Source organism: Mandrillus leucophaeus, unplaced genomic scaffold, assembly GCF_000951045.1.
Source record: "Mandrillus leucophaeus isolate KB7577 unplaced genomic scaffold, Mleu.le_1.0 Scaffold30, whole genome shotgun sequence".
NCBI classification, from domain to species: domain Eukaryota; kingdom Metazoa; phylum Chordata; class Mammalia; order Primates; family Cercopithecidae; genus Mandrillus; species Mandrillus leucophaeus.
Window position 1 is genome coordinate 4,493,525 of NW_012103143.1, and position 16,517 is coordinate 4,510,041.

Sequence of the window (16,517 nt, forward strand, 5' to 3'; positions counted from 1 at the left end):
TGTTCAGTGCAGTGAGCGAAGCATGTGCAGACAGACAGACGGAATCCTTGTGTTCAGTGCAGTGAGCGAAGCAAGTCGGTAGAAGCCTTTCCCACCCCAGACTGAGGCAAGCCCTGTGCTTACAGGGCTTGTGGGGAGTTAGTGCAGAGAGAAATTTATTCTAAAAATGGGACTCCCTGCTCTGGGTTGGGAAAATTACATATTGGGGAAAAGAAAGGCAGAGTGTCAGGGAAAGCCTGGTAGGGAAGCTGTTGTGGCTTCTCTGCTGCTGCTTGGACTGCACCTTTTTTCAGCCCGAATCTCGCTCACCCTGGAACCTGCCACTTAGGCCTTCTGGAGCGCCAGGCTCCCTGGAAGAGCCCTCGCTTCCCTCTCTCCTGTGCCGTCTCCATGGCAGCCTCTGCTTCCCTCGTCAGCTGTCCTTGCCTCATCCTGCTGTCCTTCCCAGGGAGACTCCCCTCTGGGCTGGGCTTTTCAAGGGTCGGGACTTGTCATCCTCTCCTCGTGCCTGGCCCTATGCCATGAGCCCCACCTCTTAGGCCAGTGCGCTCCTGGAGCCCAGGAGGCTTGTGGAGCCTTGCTGTCACCTCTTAGCTGGCAAGCTGGAGAGCTATCCTGGCAGGGCGAGTCCAGCAAGGGGTGCTGCAGCTGCTCAGTCCTGGCTGGCATCTGGGCCAGGTTAGCTCTCAGCTCGGGTCAGCACCACGGGACAAATATGTTGTCAAAAATAACTCAGGGCCAGGTACGGGACTCACATCTGTAATCACGGCATTTTGGGAGGCCGAGGCAGGAGGATCTGATGAGCCCAGGAGTTTAAGACCAGCGTGGGCAACATAGCGAGACCCCGTCTCTACAAAAACATAATTAACTGGACGTGGTGCACACCTGCAGTCCCAGCTGCTTGGGAGGCTAGGCAGGGAGGATCACTTGAGCCTGGGAGGTGGAGGCTGCAGTGTCCTATGATCGCACCATTACAGTCCAGCCTAGGTGACAGAGAGAGACCCCGTCTCAGGAAATAAATAGATTGAACTCAGATTCCAAACTGAAGGGGAAATGGCTTAAGTTATTTGTAACTTGCCCACTTCAGAAATTGAAAAAAATAAAAAATTGAAATCTCTGCGTTAAGAGTTGAGGAATATGTGCTAGAGACTTCCAGAAAAAAAGAACACGTGGAGGACAAGCACACGTGAGAGGAGCCTGGACGGGCTGTCCGGATTCTGTTTACGCTGGGGCCTGAGCACGCTGCACCTTTCCCTTGCGACCGGCGGTGGCTACATCCATCACGCGGGGCAGGCTTCCTTCCTGCTCCCGTGTCTCCTTGCATCCCGTAGCCCTGAGTCTACACATTCAGGCTTCAAGATACAATCTTCCCAGCATGACTGTTTAATAACATGTGATTTCGTCAATGTAAAATCAAATGCAATTTTGGAGATGAATCTCCATCAAAAAGTTGGAAACTCTGCCTAGTTGTCATTCTGGGCATGTCTTTAGATCCATTTTCCTATAACTTCCTTCTGATGAAAACTCATGCTGGGGAATCCGTTTGGCACGTCTGCCTCTGCTGCTCCTTCATCTCTGTTTTCTGGGTGGGACCCCAGAGGACACGGATGGGCAGTCTGTGCCACAGAGGGTTTGGAGGTGACGGCTCGTGTGGATGAGGAGTCAGCTGCCGACCTCAGAACAAACGTGGGAAGAAGAGGGCGCAGCACAGGCCCGAGGCTTAGGGCAAAGCCTGCTTTTCATTCGGGGAAAGAGTGGACGCGCTCTGAGTTGCCTGCTGTGTCAGCACCGGTGTGGGATGCTGCTCGAGTTAGTATGAGCAGCTCCACATACTAGAGGGAGTGAGAAGACGGGTCCCGGTGTGCCGTGGGCGTTCTGCACGCCGTCTGCTGGGCCACGTGCTTGCACTGTCCGTGAAGGAGGCCTTGACCCGGCTCTGCTGTCAGCAGGGAGCCTCAGAACCCTGGGGCCTCGGTGTGCCCGAGCGTGGGACTGTCAGGGCTGGAGCAGGGCCGGTGCTTTGAGGTGGGAGATCTTGTCTGCTTTGTGGACCAGAGGGTCTCGTTGAAACTGCTGAACGGAGTTGCGGAATCACAAAAGCACACCTGTGGATGGATGTGGCTGTCCCAGAGGCGTTATTTACAGAAGAACTGGGCACCGGGTCTGGAAAGCCCAGGGGAACCCTCAGCTTTACCTGCTGGCTTTGGCGAACAGAAGGTCCCCAAACCTGTGTGCGCTGACGGGGGCTGACGACATGAATGATGCTGAAGCGAGCTGGCGTTGGGGCCGGCACCTGGCTCCTGCCTGAATGGGGTGCTGCTCAGCGGAAATCGAATATGAGCCTGTGTTTTGCAGACTATTTTTTGTGCTGATTCTTGGGTCATGTGATTCGCAGAGGTCCCACTTCAGTAAACGCCAGCAGCCTCCACACCGGCGGGTCTCACAGATCCTGCCACAGGCCGCCGGCTCTGTGTCCCTTCTTCATGCCCAGTGGTGTCAGACATCCCCACTGGTGGCCCCAACCTGTGGCCAGGGGTCGTGTGCAGCTTCCAGGAGCCCAAGGGCTGGGGTGGGCCATGAAAGCCTGCACCAAGGACCTGGACCTCCCAGGAGTCGGGTCCCCTCCTTGGCTCCCCAGATGAGTGTGTTCATGTAAGGTTTCCCTGCACCGAGCAGGAGGTGGCCTCCCCAGCCCTGCTCTGGGAGGAAGTGAAGCGTCGCAGTGTCGTCAGTGTCTAATGCTTTGTGTTTGGACCCTGTTCCAGTCAGCTGTCGGCCACGAATATCAGTCGAAACTTTCCAAGCACTGCTCACAGGTAGACTCGGTCCGCGGCTTCGGAGGCAAGTTTGGTGTCCAGATGGACAGAGTTGATCAGGTGAGTGATGTGGTGCTGGGGCTGGTGGGGGTTGGGGCAAGGGGGAGCGTTCCCCGTAGATCTGAGCCATATTGGGCCACTTGTAGTGGCAGGCAGGTGCCCTCCAGCTCTGTGGGACTGCAGAGAGGGGCATCCCGCTCCCAGGATGCTCTGAGAGCCTGGGCCCAGGGAGAGGAAGCGGGATGCGGAGGGCTTGCTACAGCAGTCCCTGCGGTCGCTCTTCACTACGTGCCCCAGTACTGGACGGCCCTGTGTCTGTCCAAATGTGCCAGCAGGGACCATTGCTGCCCGTGTTTCTCACGTGTGTGCTGCTGTGACAGAGCGGCCTCAGAGCGTGTTCCAGGGAGCGGGATGCGCTCGCTGCGTCCAGGACTCAGGCTTTGCGTCAGGATGTTGTTGCAGTCATCCTGGGCCCGAGCCTCTTCTCTGATTCTCTTCGGCTTGGGACTGGCGGCTCTTTTGTTTAATAGAGGAGCGATCAGGAACCTGGAGGGAGCAGGGAGCTGATGATGCTGGTGGCAGATTGTGGCTTTGTGACATATTAGCCACGGTTCTGAATTTATGTGTCTATGAAATGAGGGGGATGATCACACCTCTCTCACGGGTGTGCTTAGATGCCCATCGCAGTGCCTGGCTGGTGGGAATGCACCCCTGGTGGCCACTGCTATTCCTGTTATTAATATTAATGTTCTCAGCATGACTTATTTGAGAAGCGAGTTTTCGTGAAACCCGTGGAATGAATCGGCTGAGGACGCCCTGCCGCCACATGCTAGGGAGGGCAGGTTGCCATGGATACAGCTTGGCCCGTGCCGTCCCCTGGGCCTTGCAGAACATTTGTTGTCCTGTCCGTTTAGGATGCCAGAGCTCTTGCGTTACTGCCACCTGCACCTGGCTTAGGAACCCAGAGGTCACAACATAACATGTTTCATGTTTTTAAAAATTTCATGTAATTAATTCAGAGAGATTGTTTCAGGGACATTGAAAAAATGTATTTCTCCCCACTCTTTAATGTGTTTTTGGTCATCACAGTCTGCCGTAGGCTTTGAATACCAGGGGAAGACTGAGAAGCACGCCTCCCAGAAAGGTAAGACGCGAAAGGCGCGGAAAGAGGCCGGCGCTCCAGGGGCCCTGATGGGGAGAGTCACGGCCACCTGGAGCCGTTTCCCGAGCGGTTTCTGTTGCCACAAGGAGGACTCTGCCCTCCTCTTCATGTTTCTGGATCATCCGGATGCCACATGACGGATGCATTCCCCGTTACACAGCCTCCTTGGAGCCCTGGCATCTGCTGTCATTGTGGAGCCTCCCGCTTTAGCGGAAGCTGCCCTCCCTTCATCTGGGCAGTGCTCCTCCTGGAGAAGAGAGCTCTCAGATTTATCAGCAAAAAGCTAACTTCCCCTCTAAGGATAGAAACCAGAGTTGTTAAATTCTTGTTTTCATTATACACATACGGTCTTAACTGCTGGTGATTAATCTTTATTACATCATACCATCTCTTTTTGAAAGACCAAAGCATATCGCTACCTTAAAGTTTTCAGTTTATTTTTTGCAAGCTTATTTAGTTCTTCCTCTTTTAGTGTCATTGCATCATCCGGGGGAACAAGCTCTCAGTCCTTAAGCAGTCTCGGTGCAGTCCAGGTGGAGGTAGCTGTGGTGTGGGCAGGCAGAGGGAGGATCAGGGTCTTGTTTCCCGTGTTCAGCTGTGTGGCTTTCTTCATACGAGGCTTTCTCTTTCCATTTTTTTCATTTTGTTTGTTTGTTTGTTTGTTTTGAGACAGAGTCTCGCTCTGTTGCCCAGGCTGGAGTTCAGTGGCGCAATCTTGGCTCACTGCAAGCTCCGCCTCCTAGGTTCAAATGATTCTCCTGCCTCAGCCTCCCAAGTAGCTGGGATTACTGATGTGCACCTCCACCCCTGGCTAATTTTTCTATTTTTTAGTACAGATGGGATTTTGCTATGTTGGCCAGGCTGGTCTCAAACTCCTGACCTCAAGTGATCCGCCTGCCTCAGCCTCCCAAAGTACTGGTTCTTTGTATGAAGCTTTCCAACTTTTACCTGAGCAGTTGATTTTCAAAGTGGGCATGCAGCTTCCTTTCTGACCACACAAAGGAACTGCCCTGTAACAGCTGACAGGGCCCGGAACCCCACCATGTACCTGTTACGAAGCGGGTCCAGCGTCAGCTGTATGGAGCAGTGGGTGGCTTGTTGTACATTGTAAAACGTGTGCTTGATCTGTTTGTGAGTTGTAACCACTACACACTTCTGCTTAGTTTAACAAAAGGGACAGTTTAGTTTGTCCTCAGGCCCACGTGCTAACTGCTGCCCTGTCTCTTCAGACTACTCCAGTGGTTTTGGCGGCAAGTACGGCGTGCAGGCTGACCGAGTAGACAAGAGCGCGGTGGGCTTCGACTACCAGGGCAAAACGGAGAAGCACGAGTCACAGAGAGGTGGGGCGGACCCCACGGTCTGGAATCATGCGTTTGCTCCAGAAGCACCCACGAGGGCATTTTCTGTCCTCACAGATGATTGTTGTAGATTTTTTAACTTAAAATGTTTGGTGTTCTTTTAGTACCAGTGTATGTGGGCTTTTCCTAATTCGAATGGCCGCACAGTTCCCCATCATAGGAGGATTCCATAGTCCATGTAACCATTCCTTTTTTGAATGTGGAATTTAGGTTATTTCTTTTTTTTTTTTTTTTTGAGACGATGAGGTCTTGCCATGTTGCCCGGACTGGTCTTGAACTCCTTGATCTCAAGCAATCCTCCACCACCTTGGTTTCCTTAAGTGCTGGGATTACAGGTGTGACCTGTAAATTTTTTTTTTTTTTCTTTTAGAGGGAGTGTAGTGGCGTGACCTCTGCTCACTGCAACCTCCACCTCCCTGGTTCAAGCAATTCTCATGCCTCAACCTCCCGGGTAGCCGGGATTACAGGCACATGCTGCCACGCCCATCTAATTTTTGTATTTTTAATAGAGACGGAATTCTGCCATGTTGTCCGGGCTGGTCTTGAATTCCTGACCTCAGGTGATTGGCCCGCCTCGGCCTCTCAAAGTGCTGGGATTACAAGTGTGAGCCACCGCACCCGACTGAAAATTGACTGCAGGGAGCATTCTTGTACCTGTGTTTTGTTCATGAATGATTATTCAAAAGAATCACTCCTAGATGTGGAATTGCTGGGTTGAAGTCTATTGAATGTAAAATTTCCATAGATACTGCCAAGTTGTCCTTGGAGGCTGTGCTGAGTTCTTCCTTCCCCACAGCGTAACCTGTACACCAGCACTCAGAGAGTTTCCCAGGGCTGCAGAGGCTGTGGCCTGCCCGTTTCTCTGCGCCTCTTTTGTTTCGCCTGCACATTTAAATTTTTAAAAATATTTGCCAACATTTGAAAACTGAGAGCTTGACTATTTAAAAACTCAGATTTCTAAAAAAAAAAAAAAAAAAAATCCCAGACCAAGAAACGCCCCTGGAAGATCCGACCACTCTGGCTTGGCATTTCCCTGAGGAAAGTGCCAGTGGCGTGAAGGGCAGCTTGGCCTGTAGTTTGTCGCGGACTGGCCTGGCCTGGCCTTCCTGCCGGTCAGGCCCTGCCTACTGCACAGGGCTGCTTGCCTCTGCTCTCTGCCTCTTTCCTGGGAACAATCCATTCCTCCTCTTCCCACACCGCACAGTTGTGAGCAGCGCATGCTCCGTGAAGCCGCGTGAGTGTGTGACTCCAGTGAGCCTGGGAGCATGGGCTGAGCACCTGGGCAGACTCAAGCCTCCTCAGATGCCTGAGGCCTTCTCTCCCAGGCCTTGATCCTCTGCATTTTTACTTTTAGTGGGTTCATGAGAGATTCATGTTTTGGTATCACAGTGACATGCTAAATGGCTTCATTCTGAGTAGAACTGGTGTTTCTGGAAGATGCTGTGTGTGTGTCCTGTTTCCTGGTATCCCCCTGTTTGCTTCAGTTTGTGAAGAGTGGCCTTTGAAAGTCTTGCCCCTGTGCCACCTCCTCCCCCTAGAGCCTTATCATAAACTCTCATCTCCTGCTAGCTTCTAGATGCAATGGATGATGTTACAGGAATTCGTCTGCTGTACTTCCTTTTTTGAGACAGAGTCTCTTGCTCTGTCGCCAGGCTGGAGTGCAGTGGCGCGATCTCAGCTCACTGTAGCCTCTGCCTTCCGGGTTCAGGAGACTCTCCTGCCTCAGCCTCCTGAGTAGCTGGGATTACAAGCATGCGCCACCACGCCCAGCTAATTTTCTGTATTTTTAGTAGAGACAGGGTTTCACCATGTTGCCCAGGATGGTCTCGATCTCTTCACCTCGTGATCCGCCCACCTCAGCCTCCCAAAGTGCTGAGATTACAGGTGTGAGCTGCCGTGTCCAGCCTCTGCTGTACTTAAAAAAATAATAATAATTTTTTTTTTTTTTTTTTTTGAGATGGAGTTTCGCTCTTGTTGCTCAGGCTGGAGTGCAGTGGTGCAATCTCGGCTCACTGCAACCTCCACCTCCTGGGTTCCAGTGATTCTTTTGCCTCAGCCTCCCGAGTAGCTGGGATTACAGGTGTGGGCCACCACGCCCAGCTAATTTTGTATTTTTAGTAGAGATGGGGATTCATCATGTTGGTCAGGCTGGCCTTAAACCCCTGTCCTCAGGTGATCCTCCCACCTCAACTTCCCAAAGTGGTGTGATTACAGGTGTGAGCCCCCACCCCCGGCCTGTTTTTTTAATTTTTAAAAAATTCGTTAATGATTTAACTTAGAGATGGGGTCTTGCTATGTTGCTCAGGCTGCACTCAGCCTCCTGGGCTCAAGCAATCCTCCCTTCTCAGCCTCCTGAGTAGCTGGGTTGCAGGCACATGCCCCCACCTCTGCTAACCACTGTTTATGTTCCTGTTATTACACATAAATAGCACCTTTAAATATTGTCTGTATTATTCAGTGGCCCTACCGTGGACCCGAAAGATTTTTGTGTTTTTTTAATCAAACGATAAAAGCCTTTCTTAAGGACTGCTAAGACCCTTGCGTGCTCACTGATTTCATTGCTCCCTTTAAAGCAGTCCTTTTTTTGTTTGTGTTTAGATTACTCCAAAGGTTTCGGTGGCAAATACGGCATCGACAAGGACAAAGTGGATAAGAGCGCCGTTGGCTTTGAGTATCAAGGCAAAACGGAGAAGCACGAGTCCCAGAAAGGTGTCTTCCGTTTTATCTTACCCTCCAGCCAGCAGCTAGTGATGTGGCAGGTGGTAGCCACTCCGGAAAAGGAAAGACAGAGCGTTATTGACAGCCCTTAATGTGGATGTCTCTTTTTCATTAAATCCCCAACTTGAAAACGGCACATCTAGAAACCCGCTGCTAAATAAGAACTCGGAGCTTGCATGTTTTGGCGCTCCAGCCCCAGCGGCGTTGCTTATCGTGGCGGCCGCGCCCCGCACGTCCGTGTTGCCCGTGTGAGCCTGTGCTGCCTCGTGGTGCGGGTGGAAGCCGCGTACCTGGGAGCTTCCATGGGGTCCTGTCTGGCTTAATCACAATGCTGAGGTCATAGACTAGGTTATTTCCTGCCACTCTCCGAGGAGGGCCTCTTCGTGGATGTCAGCTAAGGTATTACCAAAGATCCAGAAGGGAAGGGCAGATTGAGTGACTCGAATGTGTTTAACTGTATTAAAAACGTACTTTCTACCTGTGACCCGCACTACCTGCTAATGATGGGTTCTGGCCTTTCATTGTGCATGTAGACTATGTGAAAGGGTTTGGAGGAAAGTTTGGTGTGCAGACAGACAGACAAGACAAATGTGCCCTTGGCTGGGATCACCAGGAGAAATTGCAGCTGCATGAATCCCAAAAAGGTACATTCCCTCTGCCTGTCGCGAGATGGTTTTGGAAGTTTGTCTGTGTTCTCGTGGGTCAGCTGCTGTGTGCTGTGTCTGCGTGTGCCTGCTGCACGTTGTTCTGTTTTCACTGTTTGAAGTTGTCCTGTGCGCCCCCCCCAGTCTCCCAGTTCCAGAAACCCTCCAGCTAGTGTAGTCATGACCCTCCCTGCTGACACGGCGCTGGCGCCCCAGAGAGCTGGGTTTACCCGGGAGTGGGGGTGCACGGGCCAGACCTGCAGCAGGGGGCTGGGTTTACCCGGGAGTGGGGGTGCACGGGCCAGACCTGCAGCAGGGGGCTGGGTTTACCCGGGAGTGGGCACATGGGCCAGACCTGCAGCAGGGGGCTGGGTTTACCCGGGAGTGGGCACATGGGCCAGACCTGCAACAGGGGGCTGGGTTTACCCGGGACATGGGCCAGACCTGCAGCACTCCTGGGATGCCGCTTGTTTTCTGCCTTCAGGAGGTGCAGGAGCAGCAGTGCTCCTCGTCCAGGCTTCTTGTCTATAAAGTGGGCCACGGTGTCTGGCAGGAGATACTTACTTTTGAACCGAAAGTGTTCTCTTGTCCGAACAGGTCCCTTTTCCCTGGGGAAAGGAACCTAAGGGGCTGAAACGCTTTGAGTATGACCCAGCCCTGAGATAAGCAGGAGCGGGGCTGATGGGGCTGCGCCCTCCGCATCTGCAGGGTCTCTCCTCCCGTGTACACAGATACGCGCACGCGTCTGCAGTGTGGGTAGGACCCTAGGAATGAACTGCACAGCCTGGAGTGGCTTTACTCAATTATTTGAAGTACAGTTCTTAGCCTGTTTCCACATCTTGGCCGAGTGTTCAGATTTTAAGTTCATTCTTTAACGTTGACCTTTGGAGCCACCTTCTGGCGCTGAGCCTGGGAGTAGGATCTCAAAGGCCGTAAGCTCAGGAGAGTCCTTGCTTTCTGGAAACTGTGTTTGATTTTTGCGCATGCTCATGCAATTCTAACCCAACTGTGTTTCCTCTCTTGGTTGTTTTCCCCACCGTTGCTTGTGGATTTTCAGATTATAAGACTGGTTTCGGAGGCAAATTCGGTATTCAGTCGGAGAGGCAGGACTCCGCTGCTGTGGGGTTTGATTACAAGGAGAAGTTGGCCAAGCACGAGTCCCAGCAAGGCACAGTTGCCACCAGCCTCTTACCCCCACCCTCCCCGTCCCATGCAGCCACTTCTAGCACAGACTTCAGGGCTCACCGTCCGCGCCTGCAGCACAGTCCTCCTGTGTCACCAGTTGTCAGCTGTCAGGCTGTTGGGCACTTGAAACCCATTTCTATTAGAGCGACACTGGTTTTGAATGGTTCCCTTCTCTTCCCCGCTTCACTTTCTTCCCTGTGAACCTGTGATCTGCGTATGGCAGGATGTACCAGTTAGTGTGTGGGTGCCGTCTTTCGAACCCTGTGACCCTTCCAGTCTCTGGACCGGGGCATCTCCGGTCTCCAGCAGCATTCTGCCCGAGGCTGTTCTGCTGGTAATGGTGGCTGCTGTGAGCCGTTGAGTCCGGCCTTCCAGATGAGGAGAGAGGTGTTCGGTTCAACCAAACCGCTGGCCGTTTGACCAGGGGCTTCGTAGCAGCAAGGGCCGGGAGACAGGCGTGTTCTGTGTGGTTTCTGTGTTTCATTTGTGGTGGTGTTTTTGGCCGGGGTTGGGAGGTTTTTTGTTTGTTTCATTTGATGACACCGTATGTGTGTAACATCTCCACACAGAGCCACACAGTGTGTACGCAGAGCCAGCTCTGCATCCTTCCTTAGAGCAGTTATGTTACCTTCAAAATTTGGACTTGGTTATTAGAACCTGAACACATAATTGGAAAAACAGTAATTCCCTAACCTTGCAGGGCAGACTCTAGACTTTCCACCTGCAGCGTTAGAAACACAGCAGTGTTCAGGTGTGGGCAGGTAGACACACCTGGGGTGGTCCCGCAGACTGCATGGAGATGGCAGTGGCTCTCCGAGGCATCACTCCTGCATGACAGTGTGACTTTCATGTGGATCTGTGTTGCTGCAGCAGAAGGATTTGGCTGGTAGAATTTCCACATGGATTTTTTTTTTCTCTTAAAAAGCAAGAGAACAAACTGCGATTGAGCCTCTTTTTAGCGCTCAGTAGAGCAGGCGCACAGGAAGCAGCTGAGAATAAGCCCGTGCTGGTGCGGAAGACTGTGCTATTGAAGTGGCGCGTTGCAAAGGCCTGTCCGTGCCCTCTCCTCGCTTAGCTCCTGCCTGCCGCCTGCCGCCCCTCCTGCCCCTCAGGGAATGCTGAAGCCCGCCCCTGGCCTGTGCCCTGCTTCTCACTGCCTGGGTCTCACGACCACGGGTGGAAGCAAAACTTGCCTTGCAAGTGAAGCCTCGCTTGGCCATTCTCGTTTCTTCCCGCTGTGGTGCACCTTCTTGGGCTGTTTCCGGATCTGTCTGCATGCACCCGCGGCCCCCCCCACGCTCGCCTCCGCCGCACAGTAAGTGTTGTGTTTTGCCACATTTCAGACTACTCCAAAGGATTCGGCGGGAAGTATGGGGTGCAGAAGGATCGGATGGATAAGGTAAATATTCCAGACCCGGAGCTTGGTGTCGTCTGCCTGCAGGGACTCTTGGTGGGCGTGGCTCGCGGTGCGGGTGGCACCTACGCACTGGGGTGGGGCACAGGTGGTTTCCATCACGGTGGACATGATGTGTCCTGTGCTTCTCATGGCCGTGCTGTGGGATGGGCGCTGGCCCTGGCCGCCCTCCTAGTTGGGGGCCCCAGGCCAGGCAGGTTCAGCACCTGGCTGTGGCACAGCAGTGGACGGCTGGGCTGCCACAGGAACCCAGACGTTTAACATGAGAGGTGAGAGCCTCGAGGGCTCATGTCCATTTGAACTTAAATTCTTAACAGTAAATGAGATTGGAACCGAGTGTTAGACCGCGTGTGGGGCTACCCCGCTGGTGGCCGGCGCTGCCTGTGCCATGATGAGCCGTGTCTCCCGTCTTCAGCCTCACAGAGACGCGGGCTCCACACTGCCTGCTGCTGTGCATGGCCTGCGGTCAGGGGTGGCAGGGTCAGTCCTTGCCTCGAAGCTGACCACACACAGCACCATCCAGGGGCTCCTGATGTGGGCTCTGGGGGCGTGGGCGGGCAGAGCAGGTGTTCGGGCTGGGCTCGCCAGGGAGCCGCAGCCTGGGCTCATTTCTGAGGGCAGGCGGGAGTTCAGGAGAGAAGGCTCAGGAGACCACGGAGGGACGAGGTGTGGGGCTGGGTGGGACAGGAGTCACAGCAGGTTCTCAAGGAGCCTAGCTGCAGAGGGAGGGCGGGGAGCGGGGACAGAGCCGGCCCTGGAGAGCCCCACACACCACAGGGCGTTCTGCACGTCATGAGGTGACCTGCACGGCCCCAGAAGGGTTAGCAGGTAGGGGATACTTTGGGGGTCTGCTTTGAGAATCCGCCAGCCTCAGCGTGGAGTCTGGGTCGTGGGGAGTGGCCTGGGCAGGGGGGTGTGGTCCTGAGGAGAACTGGAGGGGCTCAGGTGGTAGAGAAGCAGGGCATGGTGTTTGGCACCAAGGGACGCAGGGGAGGGAGCAGTTGGGTGGGTGTGGGGTGGACGTGGGGCCGACAGTGAGCTGAAGAACTGGGAGTAGCGGACGTGGGTGTCAGTGAGAGGAAGCTGGGGTAGGGCTGGGGCCAGGCCCGGGTGGCGTGCAGAGTGGGGAGGGGAGTAGGCACGCGGTCAGAGGACACTGGGCAGGGGGAACCGGCGAGGTAGCGAGGACCTTGCGAGGCACTGGGACGGGTGGAGGGAAGGAGCTCCCCTCTGGGTGAGTCAGAGGTTGTGGCTTTGGGGCCGGAACCTGAGGGACTGCTGTGCTGTGGGTGTCTGTGGTCAGCATTGCTGGTGTTGGCAGTGACCGCTGAGCTTGTGAGCACGTGGGGAGGCAGTGTAGGAGTGTGGCCTTTGGTGTCGTTGTCTTTCATCCAGGACGGGGTGGAGCTTCTCTCTCTTGGTTTGCTGTGTGATGAAGTCCAAGGCTTAGAGAGGGTGCTGTAACTGCCTGAGTCCCCGTACATTGTGGGGATGGGGCTACAACCCAGGCTGGGAGGTGAGGTCATCCCCTGAGGGCGAGGTGATGTCTGCAGAGGGCCCAGTGGGTGACGGGACCCAGTAAGGCTGATGGCCTTGCCTTTGAACAGGTGCAAGCGGCTCAAGGGACATGGAGTAGACGCTGGAGCTGACTGACAGGAAGAGGGAGCAGGGTCCGAGGAAGGACAGGCAGGCCAGGAACGGGGCAAGCAGGAGGTGCTGGGCAGAGAGGGGCCATGGCGTGGGGGCTCTGGTGGCTTCTGAGCCTCAGGTGTTCTCATCAGAGGTAGCGAAACCCACAGTGAGACTGGGGACGGCCGCTGGTCTCCACGAGCCCTGCCAGTCTCCACCTGAGTCCTGTGTGAGAGTCATTGCTGCTACTTGGTCAGGCCGGAGTTGAGTCCCCCGCAATGCAGAAAGGTGTGACTGCACCACTGCGTGGTGTGGTGTGGAGGACGGGCCACCGGAGGCTTGCATGTGTCCCCAGCGTCTTCTGCTTCCTGTCAATGCTCACACCTCTGGGTGGCGAGGGAGGGTGGGGAAGGCGTGAGGCGGATCCCAGAATTGGTGTATGATAGAGCAGATGGAGATACATGTATTTCTTATGCTCATGCTGACTCACGGTTGCCTGCAAATGTGGTGGGTAATCGTTCTCATGCCTCAGTTAGTTTGCGAAACTGAGAGGCCATGAAGGGTGCTCTGGGCTGTGTGGCTGGGCCTTTGGGAAGATCTGAGGAAGGCATTTGCATCTGGTAGGAGCTGCCACAGGGCATGGAGAAAAGAGAAAAGTGCTTTTCTGACGCCCAATTCCTGTCTCCACAGAACGCGTCCACCTTTGAGGATGTCACCCAGGTGTCCTCTGCCTACCAGAAGACAGTACCTGTTGAAGCCGGTGAGTCCTGGCTGATACCGGAGCACCGTGTGGTTTCCCAGGAAAACCCTGAGGTGAAACAGCCGGGAGCAGACGCACCACTAGTTGAAAGCGTGGTTGTTGCTGCGTATTTTTGGGAAAGAAAATGATCCTTTTGATGAAGATCCCGTTTCTCCTGCAGAGGTTTAGAGTCACCTTTCAAACGCAGCATGGTGCAGCTGGTTCAGTGGGGCCTGTTTCGAGGGCCTCTTCCCAAAGCAAAGGGGTTACGTGCACGTTCAGGAGGGTCCCTCCACACTGCCAGTGACCAGCTCCTGGGAGCAGCTGGGGCCTGCCCGGCTCCCTGAGCCACTGGGTCGCAGCTGTGGCAGGAGGAAGACGTCATGGCGTCTGTGTGCAGGCGATGGCAGACGTTCTCTCTGCTGCTTGTTCTTGGGCCCTTGACCAGGGAGCTCGAAACCTGTCCTTTTCTGTGCTGGACACACGATTGAGTCAGAGGTGGCCCATGCCCCGGAGAGTCAGGTACTTGGGGAAAATATCGTACGTGAAAGCAAGTGCTAAATTTAACACAGGATGCGGAGAGCTACCACTGCTTGCTAGGGGAGCCGTGGATCCACAGTTCTCAGAGTTGGAGGGCCCAGGACGCTTTGACACTTTGACCACTAGTGAGAACCCCCCAAGACGTTGATGTATTTGATGATATTGACTATATTAGAAATTAGAGGAATGTGGCCCGGCGCGGTGGCTCACGCCTGTAATCCCAGCACTTTGGGAGGCTGAGGCCGGTGGGTTACGAGGTCAGGAGATCGAGACCATCCTGGCTAACACAGTGAAACCCCGTCTCTACTAAAAATAAAAAATAAAAAATAAAAAAAAATTAGCCAGGCATGGTGGCAGGCGCCTGTAGTCCCAGCTACTCAGGAGGCTGAGGCAGGAGAATGGCCTGAATCCAGGAGGCGGACCTTACAGTGAGCTGAGATTGCGCCACTGCACTCCAGCCTGGGCGACAGAGCGAGACTCCATCTCAAAAAAAAAAAAGAAATCAGAGGACTGTTTTGTTTATTTATTTATTTTGAGACCGGGTCTTGCTGTGTCATCCAGGCAGGACTGCAGCCTCAGTCTCCGGGGCTCAAGCAGTCCTCTTGCCTCAGCCTCTGAGAAGCTGGAACTATAAGCGCATGCCACCATGCCCAGTTAAATTTTTTTATTTTTAGTAAAGACGAGGTCTCATTGTGTTGCCCAAGTTGGTCTTGAATTCCTGACCTCAAGTGATCCACCTGCCTCAGCCTCTCAGAGTGCTGGGATTATAGGCATGAGCCACCACAGCCATTGGAAAGTTATAAATTGGTTCACTTAAAAAGAACAAAACTAGGTTGGGTATGCTGGCTCACGCCTGTAGCCGCAGCACTCTGGGAGGCCGAGGCGGGAGGATCACCTGAGGTCACGAGTTTGAGACCAGCCTGGCCAACATGGTGAAACCCTGTCTCTACTAAAGATACAAAAAGTAGCTGGGCATGGTGGCCCACGCCTGTAATCCCAACTACTCAGGAGACGGAGGCAGGAGAATTGTTTGAATCTAGAGGCGGAGGTTGCAGTGAACCTTGATTGCACCACTGCACTCCAGCCTGGGCGACAGGAGCTAACCTCCATCGCAAAAAATAAAAATAATAATATAACTGGCCATGCACGGAGTGGCATTGTTTTTTTTTGTAAATCTCTTTAATAGAAGACGGCTGCATTCTCACACCTATCTGCCTCTACAGTCTGTCGATGTTATGTTGTTTAGGAAGAACATGTGGAATCACCTGGGTAGGCGGTTGGGAAAGGGAGGAGTGTTTGTAACCTTGAGGGCAGTGTGGGTGTCCTTCCGCGATGCCACGCAAGCGTGCCAGGTGGGGGTGGTCCTGCGGGCCGACTCCTCTGGCCCTGAGTGGCTCGCTCCCCAGTATGCTCGGGTGGCACCCTGTGTTGGTTATTTGGAAAATGCTGGACCTCTGAATTATGCCCGTCTTCCACTTGCGGACACTTCTCATTATACAGGACCAAAAAAAATCATATTTGCTGTCATCGTCAGTGTCATCTGCAGAGGCTAAGTGGAAATTGTCGTGTTCATGTGGCAGCCTCACATTTTTCAGAATTCTGTCTTTTACTTGAAAGCTGGAATTTTCCCGTTGGCGACAGATACTACAGTAATTTTTCTTGACACAATAGGCTTAGTTCATTCACTTGGGAGAAAACTGCTGCCAGATACCCAGCTTTGCATAACCATAGTTTGTCAGTTGTTATTTCAGGGAAGAACGTTGTTCCATGAAAAAACAATCAACTTGCAGCTCTCATGGTTCCATTCATGTTCCTTGAGACAGAGACAGCCACCGCCACAGTCCCGGACACAGCAGGGAAGGCTCACGTGTCTTCCCACTTTTTTGAGACAGAATCTCGTTCTGTTGCGAGGCTGGAGTGCAGTGGCGCCATCTTGGCTCACTGCAACCCCTGCCCCTGGGTTCAAGCAGTTCTCCTTGCCTCAGCCTCCGAGTAGCTGGGATTACAGGCGCGCACCACCACGCCCAGCTAATTCTGGCATTTTTAGTAGATACAGGGTTTCACCATGTTGGCCAGGATGGTCTCAATCCCTTGACCTCGTGATCCACCCGCCTTAGCCTCCCAACGTGCTGCGATTACAGGCGTGAGCCACCGCACCCAGCCTTGTTCCCCACCTTTGACTTACATTTTTATCGTTTTTTCTTAATAGACATGGGGTCTCACTATCTATCTTTTTTTTTTTTTTTTTTTGAGACAGAGTCTCGCTCTGTCACCCAGGTAGCTAGGACTATAGGTGTGTAACACCACCTCCT

General features: G+C 53.6%; 1 protein-coding gene across 1 annotated transcript in view; it reads left to right on the top strand.

Moving 5' to 3' along the window:
* CTTN (cortactin) overlaps positions 1-16,517 on the top strand; it is a 41,920-nt gene that overhangs the window by 6,794 nt on the left and 18,609 nt on the right. The window contains exons 5-12 of the mRNA XM_011987075.1: positions 2,766-2,876; positions 3,906-3,960; positions 5,208-5,318; positions 7,935-8,045; positions 8,588-8,698; positions 9,756-9,866; positions 11,227-11,282; positions 13,617-13,686. Of these exons, the coding sequence (XP_011842465.1) occupies positions 2,766-2,876; positions 3,906-3,960; positions 5,208-5,318; positions 7,935-8,045; positions 8,588-8,698; positions 9,756-9,866; positions 11,227-11,282; positions 13,617-13,686 (736 nt within the window). The remainder of the gene's footprint in view (positions 1-2,765; positions 2,877-3,905; positions 3,961-5,207; positions 5,319-7,934; positions 8,046-8,587; positions 8,699-9,755; positions 9,867-11,226; positions 11,283-13,616; positions 13,687-16,517) is intronic.